This window comes from Pholcus phalangioides, unplaced genomic scaffold (genome assembly GCF_987345545.1).
Source record: "Pholcus phalangioides strain wild (caught in Gottingen) unplaced genomic scaffold, Ppha-v1.0 ptg000014l_1, whole genome shotgun sequence".
In the NCBI taxonomy this organism is placed as follows: domain Eukaryota; kingdom Metazoa; phylum Arthropoda; class Arachnida; order Araneae; family Pholcidae; genus Pholcus; species Pholcus phalangioides.
Genome location: NW_028301607.1, coordinates 17,740,160 through 17,754,598, shown reverse-complemented (window position 1 = coordinate 17,754,598; position 14,439 = coordinate 17,740,160). Strand labels below are relative to the sequence as shown.

At 41.0% G+C, this 14,439-nt stretch overlaps 1 protein-coding gene across 1 annotated transcript in view; it reads left to right on the top strand.

The window, feature by feature from the left end:
• LOC149078230 (uncharacterized) overlaps positions 1-14,439 on the top strand; it is a 99,056-nt gene that overhangs the window by 27,589 nt on the left and 57,028 nt on the right. Inside the window, exon 2 of the mRNA XM_089241834.1 lies at positions 1,339-1,565. Coding sequence (XP_089097960.1) covers positions 1,339-1,565 — 227 coding nt within the window. The remainder of the gene's footprint in view (positions 1-1,338; positions 1,566-14,439) is intronic.

Genomic DNA, 14,439 nt, shown 5'->3' with positions numbered 1-14,439 from the left:
CTTTGTTTAAATTTTTTCAGCCAAGATGATGCAGATTCATATTCACACACCCTATTTTTTTCCGAATTTCATTGCTATATTTTATGAAATAAACCACACTTTTAAGGGAGGCACTTTATCTTGGAAGTCATCTTAAAAACCACCGAAAGTTCCCTCAAGTGCTGCCCTCTGATGAAAGTCCCCGAAGTTCATATTCACCATATTTCTAACTCGAAACTTACACAATCGTTCAAGTCAGGGCTTAACTCGTTGAGGTTAAAAAAAAATTCTGCAGTGAGAAAAAAGCTACCACCACATTTGTGTGGGGACATGCAGGGTCTGAAAGGTATAAAATTAAAATTTACGCATTTATCATCTTCATTCCAAACTATGAAAGTCAGATGGCAGCACTAGCAGAACATGAAACAAACACAACTATAACAACATAAGCCCCGTTCACATGGGAAATAGAAAAGGCGGGTTTAAAACCCGCTTCAAGAATTTTCACCAATTAGTGCTTTCCATTTCTTTTCTTACGAAGGGAAAAAGTCGTCAATCTTCCCTAGCACTCCCAATGCTACCGCAATCTTTGCACATGTGTGAACGGGGCTATAAATACTTTGTTGGAGCCACACATGCAAACTCAGAACACATATTTCGACATATACCTGTTCGTTAGAAATTACGCGGGGGAATGTGAACGAGGTGCATGTACAGTTAAGTAGTAGTAATAGTCTTATCCAGGAGCCCCCTCCCCTTCCCTCTATCCTCATTTAGGAATTTAGGAGCAGAGGGGAATTTGTGTTTTTGTCGCCCTCCTTCGCTCTAATCTAATTTTTCTCGCTACACATTCCCTAAATTTGCCTCTCATCCGAACTTGATATCACTTAACCCCTCCCCCCGACATGAATACTCATTTGGCTGGTAGCGAAACCCTTTCAATTTATTAATTTTATTTTTTCGAGTTAGCATCTAATTAACAAAAAAAATGTATTTATAACGGTCGTGCGGTCGACCCCTGAGCAAAACTTCAGTAAGCCTCCTTCTGGGGTGGAGGTTCTGTTCAAGGCTTTTGTAACTTCGTGGGCTCCTTCGGGAAATCACGTGTAGCTCATCATGTAGGTCGTTATAATGAGCGTCGACACTGTATTTGTTTCCACACTTCTTTTTCAGAATTGTTTCGTTTTCTGCTGAAATTAAAATTTGTGGCATTCCATCAGTAGAATTTGTTTTGCCATCCCTTACTACCGCACTAAAGGGCATTACGAAAAAAATTATTGATATTGTATTTAGCAACTTTCTGATGTGCAACTTTCTGATTTTTTCAATGCTGTTATTTATTATCATTATTTTTTTAAGGAAAACTCGTTTTCCGGAATCCCCTGCACGATGCCAGAATTTACGGTAGTGCGTTGCCCGGCGTTCACGTCACGACGATCCACGCCTACGAGCCTCAAGCCAGCCAGAAATCCGTCATGTACAGCCTTTTGGATGTCAGGGATCACTTGTACTTCAACATCGACCCCGAATCCGGTAACATCACCACCGTCAAACCGATCGATAGGAAAGTCGGGGACACCTACGAGGTTAGTGTGAGTGAGTGAGTCCCAATATATTCGTTGTGTGGTTGATTTTTCACTGACTTTATTTTGTATCGGACAGTTAATGCATACAGAGTGTTTCACGGAGAGTGTCCTAGTGTTGATTCTAAGATTGAAATGAAACATGAGGAATGATTGCAGAACTAAGGAAATTTAACTGTAACAACCTCATCTCCGTAAAAGTTAATTGAGGACAGGGTACACGAGAAGTCCTGCACACATTTTAAAAATTCATGAAAAATCAACCAATCGTCATGAAAGAGTGCGATTTGCACTAAAATATGGCCATACTAATATAATAGCCCAAATTTTTTTTTGGTAAATTAAAAAAAAAAAAAAAAGAGTTCAAATTTCACTCAGGGGACACTGTAAAATGTACTACTTGACATAACTCATAAAATGCTGACTTAACACAAACACTGTATAATTAATGTTTATGACAATTTTTGCATTACATAAAACATCCATACATCAACAACAGCACCCTCCCACCAGTTATGATGTAGCCCGAGCTAGAAAGGTCGTACATTAAGGAATGCGATAGTTTTATATAACGCAATTTGTCATAAACATTAATTATGTAGTGTGTGCAATTTCATGTATTATGTAAAAAGTTTTCGTTTTACACTGCCCCCTATGAGTGAAATTTGAAATTTTTTCTAACTTATCAAAAAAAAAAAAAAGAAAACCAACCCCCGTAAGTATTTTAGTATAAATCACACTTTTTTTATGGCGATTGGTTGATTTGTCCATGGCATCTCGTCCACCGTGTATTATTAAAATTTTAGAATCAAAAATCACTGTGTAAAATTTTTATTCTTTTCGAACACCCTTCGTGAAGCATCCCGCAAACGTAAAATGCATACCTCGTATAATTCTGAAATCGGAGAAATTTTATCAAATATATTTTTTCCTACGAGACGAACTGAAACCTTGAGCCGAATTCGATTTTCCTTGCAAATCTTGATTTCGGTATAAATAATGATAAATATTTGTCCTAGCGATACGCGTGGTGATACGTTATTCTCGGAAAATATCTGTATTAAAATAAAATGGGAAAAGTTGGGAAATTTTTATCCGGACAGATGTCAGGTGTGTGTTATTCTCGTATATATTAATGAGCTCCGTATAGCCGTATATTTATTAGGTTCAGTCCCGCTGTGAGTTCTTCGGATTGGAATTTTTTGTTCCCCATCTATATTTATCGATTAGCATCCGTTTAGTGCGAACCACGGCAGCTTATAGTGAGATTATAAACAGAAACAAGCTATACATGATAACGAATTAGTTTTAGAGAAGTTTATGAGAGTTCTATCGGAAAAGATCATCCAAAAAACTGCGACTAATATTTGATACATTTACTCGCAAAATCATTTTCGGATGAATATCAGTATTTTTTTTGGTCCTATTATTATTGAGCCCGCTATTCGACGTATTCAAACATATTGACAGAAATCAGTGTTTGTCAAGTATCGAATTTCGATAATGTAGTAAGTTAGCAGTGTTATATGCAGTTGTCATTCCACGGCTTAAGCTAGGGCCACACTCATAGTCCTAAGTGTTCTAAGATATGTTCTGGTACTAGTGGTGTAGCCGCTCCACCATTGGCAATAGTCGTCAAATTTTGTCGGCTACTACTACTACCACAGAGCCATAGATGCACCTCGTTCACATTCCTCTGTGGAACTTCTAACGAATTAGTACATGTTTGAACCAGCGTGTGAACAGAAACAAACTTCGCTATCGGGAAGTTTGTATCTGTGCTAATGTTTATCATGTGTAGTAGTATCAAAGGAGCCACCATCCTTTCCAATCTTCCAAGTTGGCCAAAAAACGCCAACAGCCACTACATAGAAAGTGTTCTGGAAGTAAATATTCGCAAAGAAACATTGGGCCAGCATATGCCGATGATGCTTCGTTGTAGTTGGGAGGGGGGTCACATTGGAAGCAAATATGTTTTCCACTTCTTTATTGATTCAGTTGATTAAGATAATTTGATTACAGTCATACACAAGTATATGATGATAACGGACACACGATTACACGGATACTATCGTAACAATGACGCGGCGCGAACTGACTAAACGTCCAATAGCCTTAATACGGTACAATGGCATGGTAGCGTCATCTGTACGACAATAAGGGAACCACATACATAACATCTCCTCCCTTTCTTAGCATTGCAAATGTCACCTTCAAAGTTGGTCCAAGTCGGTCCGGAGGTATTCTTCTTCGGGTGGACATACGAAGCACAGGGTGGGCAGGTGGCGTTGACTCGAAACCCGATGACACAACATCACCAGTCTCATTTCCAACCGTCTCGTACTCAGCCGTGTGTGGCCGATCTTCCACTCCAGGTCGGCTGTCAATACCAGTGTGTGAGAACCTGAAAAACAAAACTGATCATTATTACTACGAGTGGCCATTGACTGTTCTCCCGAAGTGGCAAGAGGAGGCACATCTCGAATATTGTTTCGTTCATCACTATCTCGACCTTCATAGCTTCTCCGCATTTCCAGATTTGGTCGACATGGCGTCTCCAGATTTCAGGTCCCACTTCCACATGACAGAGACTCGGAGTGGCCAGGCTCTTTAGGATCCTGTAGATGGGTGCCCCGATGACACTTAGCATAGTCGATGCTTTATTTCCTTCGGGTACATCGTGAACGGTGAGCTACTCAAATTTTCTACGGATTCATCGAACTGTTCAAAATGAAACTGAAACGGTGCGGTGCTTACTGGTTGAGTTCGCATAACCATCTCTGAAACGGATACGGTTCCGGTATTTTTTCTTTTTCTTTAATCCTCGGTCACCAATGCTTCCTATTTCTTTACAAGCGTACGCAAATATATGCTGATAACGGTCACGATTACACAGATACTATCGTAACAATGACGCGGTGAGTACTGCGAACTGCCTAAATGTCCAATAGCCGTAATACGATACATGATAGCGCCATCTGCCTGAAAATAAAGGAACCACATACATAAAATATTTGCGAATGAGGACACGAGGCCAGCCTGGACACAGGTGTCGCGCTAGCTTTCGAAAAACATTTTTATAACTGGTGGCATGTATTTATTTAATAATTTCTTCTACGACTCTCTCTGTTGAAATGTTGGTGTGCATGCCAAGATGAATACAATAAAACCTCTCGATAAAGGACATCCATGGGACCAAAACTTTTGTCCGCTAATGGAAGGTATGATATACAGTATAATCTCGTTTATACGACTCTCACATTCATACGACGTTTCCTACATGTTACTGTGAGTAAAAATGATACACCCCGGCGATTATGCATAATCATCAACCGCCACAATAAAAAAAAAGGTTGATTAAAATTCACTACATTTATCACTTTTACCGGTGATTATGCATAATTCCGAAATAAAGTCTGATAAATAATTAAAGTAAGTGTGAAGGAGAAATAACGTTCACAAACATGATCAGTCATGTTAGCTTTCTTCACACGTATCAACATGTGCAAACAAAATCAACATTACCATTTGGAATCAACATTCTGGACCATATTATGTTCAGTTAATCAAATAATTAATTGACGGATTGTCATATCCACCAATACCAGCTTGAGATTATGCATAATCACCGTTGAATATCATAAATTCTCGATTTATGAACAAAAACTCACAAATTGGAATTTGAAAAAAAATTAGAATTTGCCTGATTCTACTGTCCACTATCGAGAGTGTCCGCTAACGGGGGGGGGGGGGGGGAGTGACATACATTAAAGCCCTATTCTACGAGACCGAGGATCAGAAAAGTGTCCGTTAACGGGGAGTGTCCACTGTACATCTACAAAAAATTCCAAAATTCGGTGAGTTTTGTGACAGCATAGGCATAATCTGAAGATACAGATTACTTAAAATTTCCCGACTTTTCTACGGGATGTTCATCTGCCAAATTCAAATTAGAACCCGAAAAGTGTGATTGCTTTTAATAAATTTATATGGCTTTAAAATAAAAGCACCTGCGCAGACATTTAATACAATATATATAATATGTACATTACGGACATCAGTGCAACCTGTGAAAAAGAATCCTATCTCTGATATGGAAAGGTTTCAGACATGCGTCTCAACATATACCGTGGAAATAGCTCGCATGACAGTCTTCAAGTAGTCAGTGGTCCGCGAAGATAATACTAGAGGGCGGAATCCGTAGCAGTTAGATCAGAGAAGCAGAATGACCAGGTCAAATCTATAAGTGGGAGAACCAGGCGATTTGCGTAAGTTCGTCAGAGTCGTCCCGTTGGCACCAAATAAAAGTCAACAATTGCCCCTCCACCATTCTAGGATGCAGAAACTCTGCAATACTATCATTGATGGTCAATATTCACAGTGACGATACGTCCAGCATAATCCTGTCAGTTAGTTCTACACACGCAGACTCTGGTCTCGTCTGAGTCTTTTCATTGTGAAATGTTAAGGAGTTTTTATTCGAGCCACATGTGACCGAAAAATCGTGTATAATGTAACACTGTACATATGCCCGCGCGTGCTGATATGGTTGCCGAATAAAATTGGTGGATACACGGTGGGTCCACAATCTATCGAGCATCGAAGATACGACGTCATGACAGCGGTAGTGACACAGCTGAAAAACATTTCAGTGAAAATACTCTAAGGATAAAGTAAAGTTCCTTATCATCCTGCAGTAATACTTCAAACACCAACACTGGCCCTATCGCTATATACTGCCATTATGAGATGGGTTGGAAATGAAGGTGCTATCGATCGGTGGTGGCCATTAGAGAGGGGGGAAATATATTATCTATATCCTCCCTCTGGTTTGAACCTGGGATCGTGACGGCAACCTTCATGGTAGTAGACGAGCATCTTACCACCACGCCAATCGGGATATCTTGCAGGGCTAGTCATATCAGGCAGACTTTCAACATGATACTTACATGACATGAAAATATAAGAATTTACCATCTTTACTTAAAAATATGGATGACAGCACCAGAAAGAACACGAAACAAGCACAAGTCTAACAACATAAATACGGTAGGGCCATGCATGCACATACATTCACACAAGACGTTGGAAATTTTGCAGAAGATGTGTACGAGGTGCAATAACAGTCAAGAGTATCAGTACTAATCATATGTAAGGATCCAGGTTCAAATCCCATTGGTGGTCGGCTGAAGTTGGTTTCCTGTGGTTTTCCAACTTCGAGGAGTGAATGCAAGCTGGCCTCCCTTTCGAAAGAATCTCTCCGCAGCCAGTAGACAGACCTTCGACGTGATACTCTTACGGATTATGAAAATTCAATCATTTTTTGCATATACACTGCTGGCCACCCAAATTGCAACACCAAGAAAGACAAGAGATATCGCAACAATATTTATTTTGTAGATAACATGTTGACCAAGCATCAAATGATTAAATTTATAGACTTCTGTGAAGTGTGGTTCCTGCCAAAATCAGAGTAGCCAGAGTAGCCGCCATTGTTGGAGATCTGGGACCACGCCATGGACCACATGTTTTCTATCGTCGAAATCTCCAGGCCTTAAATAGCGCTTTGAAGTGGCGCCACAGGCACGCGTGATGTGCGTCTGCGCTGAAATTCTAATCATTTGCATATCTCACCTCCGCTAATGCATGTTGTAAATTTCATATTATTTGCATGCTTCCTTCAGGGTGTTGCATTTACGGTGGCCAGCAGTGTATATGCTCCAATATTCCAATATACTCCAATATACTCCAATATTCCTGTATATAACCAATACGTTAGAAATTCTGCAGAGGAATGCATACGAGGTGCATGTACGGCTAAGTAGTAGTGTAAAGTAGTCAAATGGTCAACATTTAGGCAAGTGTTTTTCAACCTGGGATCATATGTCCCCTCGTGGTCCTGAAATTCTCTTGAGGGGGGGAGGCACGGGTGAAAACCAGATTGAAGGACGAGCCACGACAAGTAGTAAACTGATCACAGAGAGCTGTGAAGAAATAAAGCTTTCAAGTGAATTACAGTGGGAAAAATGTGATTACTTTCAAAATCAGCAAAGCTGTCCACAGAAACAACAGGCCCATCTTAACACATGAGCCCATGGGGATGTGACCTGGGTGGGGTCGCATATTCGAAGGGGGCATGCATGATTAGACCTGGTGTCATAAGCGGATACATGCTGTTGGAACGTAGAGAGGTAGCGAGATAGAGAGAGGCTGTATTGGGAACGGGGGAGGGACGTCTCTTGCCTATGCTACTAATACTAACGTTTTTGGGGACATCCCCCCCCCCCCCGTATGCGTCTATGCTTGGCACTATGATTTCCGAGTGTAAATACTATGTAAATATGTAAGCTGTTACTACTAGATAAGTATAGGGCCTCGCAGAACATCACTTCGCCTAGGATGACATGAGTTGACAAGGCTCTCCCCCCTCCCCCCACAAGAAGGAAGCTCACAGAACTATAGTCCAGGGTAGGCGTGGACCCAGGATGAGGTATCGAGAGCTTCGATTTATTGTGTAGATTCGTTGGATCGTCCCGTATTTTATCGAGATCATTTTGCACATATAATTCAGCTCTTGGGATGGATGATGATCTCTAACTTAGGGATTCGTGCTTGGCCAACCCAGGGTTCCAGAGTTCGACCTCTATTAAAATTTTTTAAATTTTTGTTCATTATTAAATTATGACTTAATTCAATTCAATAAATAGAAAGTTTCAATTTTCTTTGGATGAGAATTGTGGGCCCGTGGGGACCCCGGAGAAGAAAATATGGTCCAAAGAGAGCCATGAGCTAAAAACAAGGTTAAGAAACATTAATATTTAGGCGCTAATCTTAATATCCTTTTAAAAGTAATCTTTATAAACTGGTCTTTATACATTTTATTTCTGTTAGGCTGGGATTACACTATAAAAGTTCAAAAAAATTCCTTTATAAAACTTGAAAAATCCAGCAAATAAACCTCATAGGTTACATTCAAGCAAATGAAACCGATAATTTTACTAGTTGAATTTCTCAAATTTTATAAAATAACTTTTAGAAAACTTTTATAGTGTAATCCCAGCCTTATACTGCTGAAAGGGTTAACAATTATATCAATTTTTATGACTTTCTTAGATAAGTTTAACGATTTTTTTCAGAGTAGAAGAATTTTATCCGGTTGTTACAATGATTTCGGGAGAAAAATCTATTATTTTGATAGAGTGATCGATGAAAGAATGTCCTCGAGTCGTTCAAACAAGCAAAATTCATCATCTATCTAATTTTGTATGTGAGCAAAGTACAAAGAAATTTCTTTTTCTGTTCAGATTTGTTTATTTCCTGGAGCCACACGAATATCCCCGCAGAGTTAATAATAACCATAACTATCCAATAAGTGCGCGTTGGCGCTCAAGGCCGCACCAGTGAAGTTCTGAAAAAAAATCCCCGCTTCCTTGTGTGAACAAAAGTAATAACAACATTATGAATAACCCCGTAGGTTCCTTTCTAATTAGTTCCCGAATGCGTAAAACTATCTTAATGTGGCATAAATGAAATAATAGATGTAATGAATAGCCCTTTACCAATTCCCATGTTATATCATCCAATGGAGTTGGACTGTGAAGTAACGTGATCATATTTTTAATTTATCGTTCGGGATAAGACATCAGAAATTCTAGAACAATATTAAAAAAAAACACTTTTGCCACCGCTAACTTCCTTTGTAGATGATATTTTATGGTATTTTTTCCAGTGTTTAGGACAAACGAGTGAGCAAGAAACCTATTTCTTACTTTTCCAAGACTGAAAACCTTGCAATTTACGTGTCCTAATTGTTACGACAATTACGGTGAATGAATTCAAGTTTGATCACCATCTGTAAGTTTCACGTAGTGATTGCGATTGAAACCATTCAGTATGTCCGGGACAAAGGTATCCTAAAGTAACGGCTTTAAGTTAAATAATCGCCATGATTAATCATAAATTTAAGTTACATTCATGAGAACAACCAGCACTTCCTAGAGATAGAAGGACTCCGCTAGGGTTGTCAAGTTTATCTGTAACGTCATTAAGACTACCTAGCATGTTTGCCACATTTTGAACCACATCATCCCATTTTTTCAGCATGAACACTAAACAAGCGCAACTCAACATCATAAATACGTTAGGGCCAAGCATACACTCACAACACGCATTCCGGAATGTGCCGATTCGTTAGAAATTCCGAATGTATACGAGGTACATGATCGGTTAAGTAGTAGTAGTAGCATCCTATTTCGTTTCTTCATATTTTGGCGTAGAATATTCCTGGTTGGCTCATAAATACCGCATGCTGATTGGATGTGGGGGCATAAAAATCGCCCGATTGCTGATTTATTTTTATTTTTTTCCCAGTTTAAATGCATTTCATGCATTCTGGGGTTATTATTGTAAATAAATATTTTTTTCCGCACAACGATGATACTGGAACATGCACCGAAATTTTTTCTTTGAATATTATGAGTGAGGATGGACTACTTGCTGACGTCACTAGCAGCGTGCGGAGGCCTTCTATCTCTAAGAGGTGCTGGAACAACTCCTCAAATTCATTTACAGGTTGATAAAGTTCAATTTAAGCACCCTTAGTGACTCTGCAGGTACCCAAACGGTCTTCTATCTCTTTGCGTAATTCTGTTAAAACCATGTGCTCCCCTAATTGTTTTGAGCAGTGTATATAGGTAGATACATAGTTAACTTAATTAAGGTACTTCTCAGCTGGCCTTTGCTAAAAACGCCCTCAATCTGATTGAGGTACGTTCGCTGAGGTCGACCCCTTCCAACTCTCCCACCACACTCTTCTTGTATACTTGTTTCGTCTATCCCCCCCCCCCCATGTTCTGAGAGGAGACTCGTCTTTTGTGTCTATCTACCCCGAGTACCTTAGGAAAAATGCCTCGTTTTCGACAACTTTTCCCGAACTTCCCAGTTTCGACCCAAAATCCAGTTTTAATTGGTTGCGGAAGTGTCACTTCCGTCGGGCTTTCACTATTTTTTTCGGCAAAAAACCGTGAAAAAGATGACTCACTTGAAAGGAGAGGGAACAAAATGGCCAAAATGCGTGTCTAACCATGATTTTGCAAAAATCTGGAATTTTTGTGCGCTCGCACGTGGTATATTGGGGAAGAGCCACACTCAAAGGGCCAAAGAGCCGCATGTGGCTCGGGAGTCACTGTTTGCCGATAGCTGGTCTAACCAATCTGATCATATGACTAAAATGAGGGCAAAAACATCGGCGTTGTTTATATAGTTTTGGAAAAGGTATTCGATTGGGTTCAACATCGTAAACTCTTGAAGCGCTCTTACATGAGGTAGGTATTGGGACAGCTTTTGTTAGCATCGATGATAGATTCGTGGCATTTTGATAGAATCGTGGTTGCGAGATACAGCACAGTGGGTTATGCTGAACGGGGAATTTTCCGATTGGACAGGTGTAACAAGTGCAGTCCCTCAAATTGGTGTGCTTGGTCCCATACTTTTTTCACTTTTTATCGATAAACTCGATCAGGAGTACCGATGGAATTGTTCGCAAATTCGCAGATGACGTGAAGTTAATAGTTTAGACAGGAATCCAAGTGATAGGGAGAGGCTCCAGAGGAACTTCAGCTCACCCCTGGCTAAGGTTGGTGACGCCACTAGGAGCCGTGACGCACACTTCGAGAAACACTGGACTATGGAATGGAACAGGAATTTCAGCGTTAACAAGTACATGATCGCTCATTTTGGTTCGAATAACCTACGCTTCATTTATGTGTTGAATAAAGTAGTTATTTCGATGCAACTAAGAACACCTACTTGGGCATTTTCATCGACGGGGCATGAGTTGTTTGCTTATCCATTCAGTACGGAAACCCCGTGTATTATCTGCCCAAAAATACCGGGTTTCGTTACCCCCGCCTCCTGAGAGTTGTAATTTTCCAGACATCCTTTACGTACTAATGCAATATTAATCAAAATAATTTCTGACCGGAACTGGCATATTATACATATATATATATATAAAATGCAGTGGCCTACTTCGTTGATAGTCGTAAAAGATCTCTCGGATATAGACTCGAATATAATAATATTAGTATTGGGGAAAAAACGGGGAAGAGCTCTATATAAGAAAAGGAAGGAAGCACCGAGAAAGTACATGTGGAAATCTTTGGCGAGCGAGACTTGCCGGAGCGAGAGTAATTTACTGGTGCTCCTCTTTTGATGTAGTTGTAAAGCCTGGAACTTGGAAAAAGTTGGCTGGCGGGGTGGACGGAGGGTCGCTTTTGTTTCGTGTAAGTTTTCCGGAAACTGAATTTCCGCAGTAAAACAGGCCATTAAGCCTCATAAGATCGCCTGAGTGCTTCTTCCTCAAGAATTTCCTTCTTATCCCTCCCCACACAACCTTAAATTTCTTTTCTTTTTCTCTCACAATTGCTGTTATCCATTCATTTGTGTTTTGCCTTTTATTCGTTTTTCACCAAAGCATGTGCCATATAACAAACGTATTGCGAAGAACCAGACGGAAATTTTAAATACGCCGCCGCTACTGTTTATTATTATTTATTCCATTTGGCGAATTCCAAGTCGAGCTCGAAGGAAAAGTGAAGGAGAGCGTTTTTAGGAATCGTATTTCTATTTCGAATAAGTACTCGTATTTTACGCTCCTTCTAACGTGTTAATTGCGTCAAAAGCAATATCCCGATTTTACTCCACGTACACAATGTTAGAGTTAATTATCGTTGATTATATTCAATGATTTGTTCTCTCTGTTGCCGGAGGTCTATTAATAACCTGCCCAGATATTATAGCTCGGATTTTCAATAAACTGAAATTATATTAATCGTTATGTACAGGGAGATTCAGAAAAGATGGGAAAAACTTTAAGAGATGATAGTAATTGTCATCATGGGTATAACATGAAACGCAAACGCGCTAGCGTGTTTCGAAACGGCCGCTCCGCAAACGTTAAAACGGCAATCCTGTTGAAATTTATCGGGAGAAAAAGAACACCACGTATGCAAATGTAACCAGGGAGAAGAAGAAGAAGAAGAAACCGTATGCGAATCTGTGTCACAGTGAATAAAAGGCGCAGACGCCAGCCCTGCGAAGTTATTCCCGCGTGCAACCGTTCAAACAGTTGTAACGTACGGAATAATATCACACTTTAGTAATACTGAAAAAGCAGATATGCGTTTCATTTACGGAGCTGCAAACGGAAGTACCACAGAGGTGCGCACGAATGTACGGTGAGCGTTTTTCCCACAGGCGGTTTCCCAATCCGAAACCCTTTGCACGCTTGCATCGGCAGCAGTGCGAAACGGGATCCTTTCTTGCTTCACGGTCTGGTGCCGGTGGTACAAGGACTGCCAGAACGGCAGGTTGTGGAAGACGAGATTTTAGAGATGGTGGCAGCCGTAGCCTTGGTGTGTCACAATCCACGACATGGCGAGTGCTGAAGGGTGAGAGGTTGCACCCATACCATTTTCAACGATTCCAAGCATTGAATGAAGATTATGCTCGTCGCGTAGACTTCACCGGCTGGCTCCTGCAGCAGAGTGCAGCACGCCCATATTTTGCGGCAACTGTTTTGCGGCACTTTCGCACGAAATGGTGCATTTAATACCCACAATAAACATGTCTGGCGTCTGTAAATTCATACGCGCATCACCGACGCTTCTCCATGAATGTTTGGGCAGGAATCATCGGCGACACCTAATAAGACCGCATCTTTGTATCTTTTGTCGGACCACCTTGACGAGGGAAAATACCGGACGTTTCTGCAAGAGGTGCCACCAGACTTGCTGGAGGATGTTCCAACTGCCCTCCGGTGACGAATGTGTTTCCAGCACGATGGAGCTCCAACCTATTTTGGGCGAGAGTTATTATATTCACTATTTGGACGTCACTTTTCCAAACCGATGGATCGGGCGAGGTGGTCCTGTAGCTTGGCCACCACGATCGCCCGATCTGTCCTGTCTGCATTTCTTTTTGTGGAGGCAGCTGAAGAGTCCGGTGTATGAGACTCCTGTTGACTGTGAAGTACACCTAATCGTAAGACTTTCGGCTGCTGCTGGGGAGCACTTAGAGCACTTAAGCTGTCCGGAAACACTTCCTGAGACATTTCCTGATCCGTGAAACATTTAGAGATCACTGAAGTGGCAGTGTAACGGATTTATATTTGGGAGAATGTTAGTTCAGGTGCCCACAAACTAGCGAAAGATTTTCTCGTTTTTGGCGCACCGAATACGATACCATCATTAAGAATATTTCATATTTTCATAAATGGTGGTTGATGACGTAAGCATCATTGAAATCCCTCCCCCCCCCCCGTCATCAAGAGTCAGCAAATCGGAAACCCCCCATCGATGCTGACGTAATACTTGAATGACCCCAAATTAGCTATAATAACCGGCGCTGCCCGGGTTTTCTGCAATGAGGCTTTTTGGATCACGTAAATGAAAAGAATAATGTGTAACCGTAGAAAGAGGGAAATCTCGAGTTTTACGCAGTTCTCGACAGGTAGAGCTAACGCTCTTCCTTCGGCCGCCACTTCAGTGTTTGTCAAGATTGTCTTTCCCACAGTTAGAAACCGATTCGGATGACTTCATTTTCCAGCAGGACGGGGCATCACCACACTGGAGCTTGGACGTTCGAGAATTTTTGAACAATCGCATTCCTAAAAGATGGATCGGTCGCACGGGACCTGACGATTCAGTTAAACGCCACTGACCGCCAAGATCGCCGGACCTCACAGTGTGCGATTTCTTCGTGTAGGGGTTCATAAAAGACTACGTTTATGTGCCTCCCCTTCCAGCTGCATTAGCCGAAGTGAAGATACGCATAACAGCAGCCGTGGAAGCAATGGATGCAAACATGCTCGCAAAAG